This window comes from Apteryx mantelli, chromosome 8 (genome assembly GCF_036417845.1).
Source record: "Apteryx mantelli isolate bAptMan1 chromosome 8, bAptMan1.hap1, whole genome shotgun sequence".
Lineage (NCBI taxonomy): Eukaryota > Metazoa > Chordata > Aves > Apterygiformes > Apterygidae > Apteryx > Apteryx mantelli.
This window is the reverse complement of record NC_089985.1, coordinates 35,291,396-35,296,518: the sequence shown is the minus strand read 5'-3', so window position 1 is coordinate 35,296,518 and position 5,123 is coordinate 35,291,396. Positions and strand designations below refer to the sequence as shown.

At 56.4% G+C, this 5,123-nt stretch overlaps 1 protein-coding gene across 1 annotated transcript; it reads left to right on the top strand.

Annotated features, from left to right (window-relative positions):
* The first annotated feature begins 423 nt into the window (after positions 1-423).
* DMRTA2 (DMRT like family A2) lies at positions 424-2,226 on the top strand. Its single transcript, XM_067300488.1, has 2 exons — positions 424-916; positions 1,346-2,226. The coding sequence occupies exons 1-2, from the start codon at positions 424-426 to the stop codon at positions 2,224-2,226; spliced, it is 1,374 nt and encodes a 457-aa protein (XP_067156589.1).
* The last annotated feature ends 2,897 nt before the right edge of the window (positions 2,227-5,123 follow it).

The following is a 5,123-nucleotide window of genomic DNA, read 5'->3' as shown; positions in this document are numbered from 1 at the left end:
GCGCCGCGGGGAGCAGGCAGCCCTAAGCGCGGCCGGGGGAGCGGAGGAGACGGGCTTGGCGCTGCCCCGCCGGAGGTGAATAAGGAAGCGGGAGCGATTTAAGTTTTCTTAGGCGCCCGGCGCGATTTGCTTTTTCGGGAGCGGAGGAGGGGAAGGGGGAAAAGGCTCCCGGCACCCCCCTCTGCTCGCTTTGAGCCGGCTCTGGGGCTCGCGCCGGTGCAGGGGCCGGGGTGACGCCGATCCAGGCGGGGGCAGGTGGCCGCGGCGGCGCTCCGCGCTCGCACCTAGGCGCACCCGAAGCGGCCCGGGCTTCCCCGTGCCGGAGGCCGAGCGCGCTATCTTTTTTGGGGAGGGCAGGGTAGGGGAGGGGAGGGCAGGGTAGGGGAGGGCAGGGGGGCGGCACCGCCCGCCGCCGTGGCGGGCATGGAGCTGCGGTCGGAGCTGCCCAGCGTGCCGGCCGCGCCGCCGCCGGTGCCCCCCAGCTCGGTGGCGGCGGCGGCGGCGGCGGCGGCGGCCACGCTGCCGGTGAGCGTGGCCGGGAGCCTGCTGCGGGCGCCGCCGCTGCTGCTGCGGGCGGCCGAGAAGTACCCGCGGACGCCCAAGTGCGCGCGGTGCCGCAACCACGGCGTGGTGTCGGCGCTCAAGGGCCACAAGCGCTACTGCCGCTGGAAGGACTGCATGTGCGCCAAGTGCACGCTCATCGCCGAGCGCCAGCGCGTCATGGCCGCGCAGGTGGCGCTGCGCCGCCAGCAGGCGCAGGAGGAGAACGAGGCCCGCGAGCTGCAGCTGCTCTACGGCACCGCCGAGGGGCTGGCGCTGGCGGCCGCCAACGGCATCATCCCGCCGCGGCCCGCCTACGAGGTCTTCGGCTCCGTGTGCGCCGGGGCCGGCGGCGACGGAGGCGCCGGCGCCTCAGGTAAGGCCGCGCCGCGACGGGGCGGCGGCGGCGGGGCGGCCCCCGGCGGGGTTTGGGGCCGGGGCGGCCCCCTCACAGGACCTGGCACCGGGGCGGCCCCTGTGAGGAGCTGGGGCCGGGGCGGCCCCCTCAGTATCTGGGGACGGGGCGGACAGGACGGCCCGCGACAGGATTCGGGGCTTGGGCGGCCGGGGCGGCCCCTGTGAGGAGCTGGGGCCGGGGCGGCCGGGCAGCCCCGCCGGCGGGGACGGGGGAAGGCGGCGCCGGGGCAGGGGCCCCGTCCCGGCCCCCCGCGGGCGGCGGCGCGAGGGGCTGCGCCGCGGGGCGGTGCTCGGCGCTGCCGGCGCGGCGCGGCGCGGCCCGGGCGTGCGGCGAGCGCAGGCGGCGGCACTCACGGGCTCTTTCCCTTCCTCCCCCGCCGCCCCGCAGACGCCAAGATGCAGAAGTTTGAGCTGTTCCCCAAGACGCTGCTGCCGAGCCGCGCCGTGACGCCGCAGCAGGCGGGCGGGAAGCCGCTGTCCCCGGACGGCGAGTCCGTGCCCGGCACCTCCTCCCCGGACGCTCGCCACGGCTCGGGCTCGGAGAACGGGGACGGCGAGTCCTTCCTGAGCTCGCCCGTGTCCAAGGGCGCCAAGGAGGGGGAGGAGAGCCCGGGCTCCATCAGCCCGCTGGGCTCGGACTCGGGCTCGGAGGCGGACAAGGACGAGCAGGACCCGTCGCCCGCGGCCGGCGGCCGGCAGCGGACTCCCATCGACATCCTGACGCGCGTCTTCCCGGCGCACAAGCGCAGCGTGCTGGAGCTGGTGCTGCAGGGCTGCGGCGGGGACGTGGTACAGGCCATCGAGCAGATCCTCAACAACCGCGGCCCGGACAAGGGCCCCGAGGAGGGCTGGCCCCGGGACGGCGCCCTGCAGGGCCTGCCGCCCACGCCCGCCGCCGCCGCCGCCGCCCACCACCGGCCCTTGATAGCCGGCGCCATGGCCCCGGCCATCGGCGCCCTGGGCAGCCGCTCCGCCTTCTCGCCCCTGCAGCCCAACGCCACGCACTTCGGCGCCGAGGCCGGCGCCTACCCGCTGGGCACCCACCTGGGACTCAACCCGCTGCGCCTCGCCTACTCGGCGCACAGCCGCGGACTGGCCTTCATGACGCCCTACTCCACGGCCGGGCTCATGCCCACGCTGGGCTTCCGGCCGCCCGTGGACTACGCCTTCAGCGACCTCATGCGGGACCGCTCCGCCGTGCACAAGGAGCAGGTCTACTCCAACGGCCTCTACGGGCCCATGGTCAACAACACCCCCGAGAAGCAATAGCGCGGCGGCGGCCCGCGGGCGGCGGCGGCGGCGGCAGGCGGCCCGGGGGGAGGTGGCGAGACGGGCGCGGACGCGTGGGCGCAGGCGGCTCCCTCCCTGCCTGCCTCCCTGCCTGCCTGCCTGCCTGCCTCCTCCAGGGCGCAGCGCCCGCTGCGGGCTCCTGCCCTGGCGAGCGGGGGGCGAGGCCGAGCGGAGCTGGGGTATCGCAGGGGTTGTAAAGGTGCACTTTCATTGCCGAGACGTGAGTCACTCTTTGTTGCTTATGGCCATAAGCATGGATATCTTTGGTGCATTGTGGGGTGTGTATATATATATATATACACACACACATATATATATACACACACACACGCATATACACACACACTTTCCCCCCCACACATACATATATATATGTATACTAGCAAGTGTATAATGTTATAAAATGGAAATCTAAGTTATTAATGTAACTCGTAGGTGAACTTGGTATTAACGTTAAGCTAAAGGTTAGACAGCTCATTGTAATACTTATAAGGCATATAGATTAAATATATTGTCAAATCGAAAGCCTTTCTCTTCCCGCCCCCAGAAATGTTACAATCTGTATATAACATGGGAAAGTAGATATATTTGTAACTGTCCGTAGGACCCAGGCGCCGATGGTGTATGACGGTTTAATAAGCCTCCTTCATTTGTGATCCGCAAGAAAATTGCTGTCTTGTTCCAATGTAGCAAACTTCTTGCTGTTTCTAACAGGTAATTCTGTGTTTCCATTTCATAGAAATAAATGTTATTTTCTATTAAAAAAAAAGCAGTCTTATAAATGGCAAGTGGTATTTTATTAGACGTTGAAAGTGTGTTTTGGCAAATTCGTTTAACAAGTTCAGTCAGTATTTAAACAAGTTTATGCAATTAGTACCAACATGTTTATTACATTTTTATCATGGCTAAACCAGATACTCCTCTGAAAATTTATAAATAAAAATGAAGCCTACAAATCAGACAGATTAATTTATCAATCGAAATTGTCAAATATGTTTATTTCTAGTTCTGGTCTTTTTATTATTTTTGCCAGAAAAAAATCACAGTTGCAAATTTAACGGAAAATTTTCCTTTAATGTCTGGATGACTTTTGTCACATTTAGAAAATCTGAAATTCTCTTAAGGAGAAAAGCATGGTTAAAATAAACGGTCATGTTGTGGAATGTAGATTCTATAGCAAGTGAGAGAGGTACTTTTTCCTCCTATTTGAAATGTGTGCATTTTAATTCTTTCTCTATCAAGGGAAAAAAATGATCGTTTTTTCAGAACGTAAGAACGTATTTGAGATAGGTTTAAAATAGTTAGGACACAACAAGATCACTGCGGTTGATACACGCATAAAGATTATTTTTAGAGCCGACCCCGCGTGTCCTTCCAAATCTTCCCCATAATTTCAAGAGTAAAGGCTGCACGCGGCATTTTTGGGCAACGTAGTGTCCGACTATTCTTCAAGACCCCAAAATAGGAAATACGTTCTTTCTTGCATTTATTTATGCCTTGCAGTAAGAGCGGGAGGCAGCAGGCATGTCCTCTGCGCATCCAAAGAAGCGATCTTTAGAAGGCCGGAGTGAGAGTTTCGTATCAGTCCTGGGAGTGTTTGGCCCAGGAAAACTATTACTCACAAAGAACAAGTTCAGTGTATGGTTGAATTAAGACTGTAAAAGCTCCTAAAGTTGGTTGGTATGGAAACCTAATCCCACCGAACCGCTCTGTGGCACAGCTGGACTGTTTACTTTCTCACTTCAAATATAACTGTGTAAACATTGGCTTGGAACTGACAGCGCTGCTCCTATAAACCAGTTAATATATTGGTGTGTATGGGAGGAGATGTGTCTCTCCATAGTTATTGAGGGAAGCCCTGGGGTAAAATCAAAGAACGGTGGCAAGTAAAATGCAATTCTTCTTCCCCCCGCTCAATTGATCAAGCTGGATACAATTTTAAGATTTTCTTCTGGGAGTAAATATTACCGATTACACCAAGGTAAATACTTTTGACCCTGATCCATCCTGGGAGCAGCCAAATCAATATCACAAGGGAAACTTTTTAAAGTCTCGTGTTCCAAGAGCGGGTGAAACTTAATATTACTAAATAAAACGGTTTAATAAAGAAGGGCTTTAATAGTGAGCTAATTTGATTGAGTTTCCTAATTCCACTTTAATTGGAAAAGGAGTTGTCTGTTTGGTTATAAAGTGCCAGGGTTATGTTAGACTGGAAAAAAAGATGGACTTTGAGCATCTGAATAAACTTTTTTTTTTTTCTTTTTTGCCCGGCAGCTGACTTTGTGCAGGATGAGTTTCCATATCTAGGATTATGAATGGGCTACAAAGAGCTGCTACTTAAAGAAATCAGGTCGCCACATTTCTCCCATTCTAGCCCTGTTGAGAAGGGCTTAGGAACTGTTGATTTAACTCAGCTCTCTTTTTAATTATAAAAGCCATTCTTGTGTAGTTAGCCGAGCAAGACAATTTATCAGAATTGTTGTCGTGTCTTGGAGGTTGGCTTGAGCTTGGATTTATACAACCGACAATGGGGATCACGACTATTAACTTTCATATGGATAGTTTAGGCTGTTAACTTGGGGGGAGTAGTAGGAGGCGGGGGTAAGAGAATCTGATACTTTGTTCCTATTAACGTAATTCCTCTAGATTAAAAAAATCCCTTGGGTTTGAAGCTGCCTGGAAGAGGTTCGTATCTAGAAGCCTCTGGCAGGACATAAAATATTCAAGCCCCTTTTAGAGCAAAATAAAATGCTGTCACTTGAATAAAAATCCGCGGAACCGAGTATAAATTATTTGTAAAGCAGAGAGGCTGCAGGCGAGCGCTAGCAAACTTCCCTGTTAATTAAATCTTAATCCATTGGTTGCAGGAAGCCGTG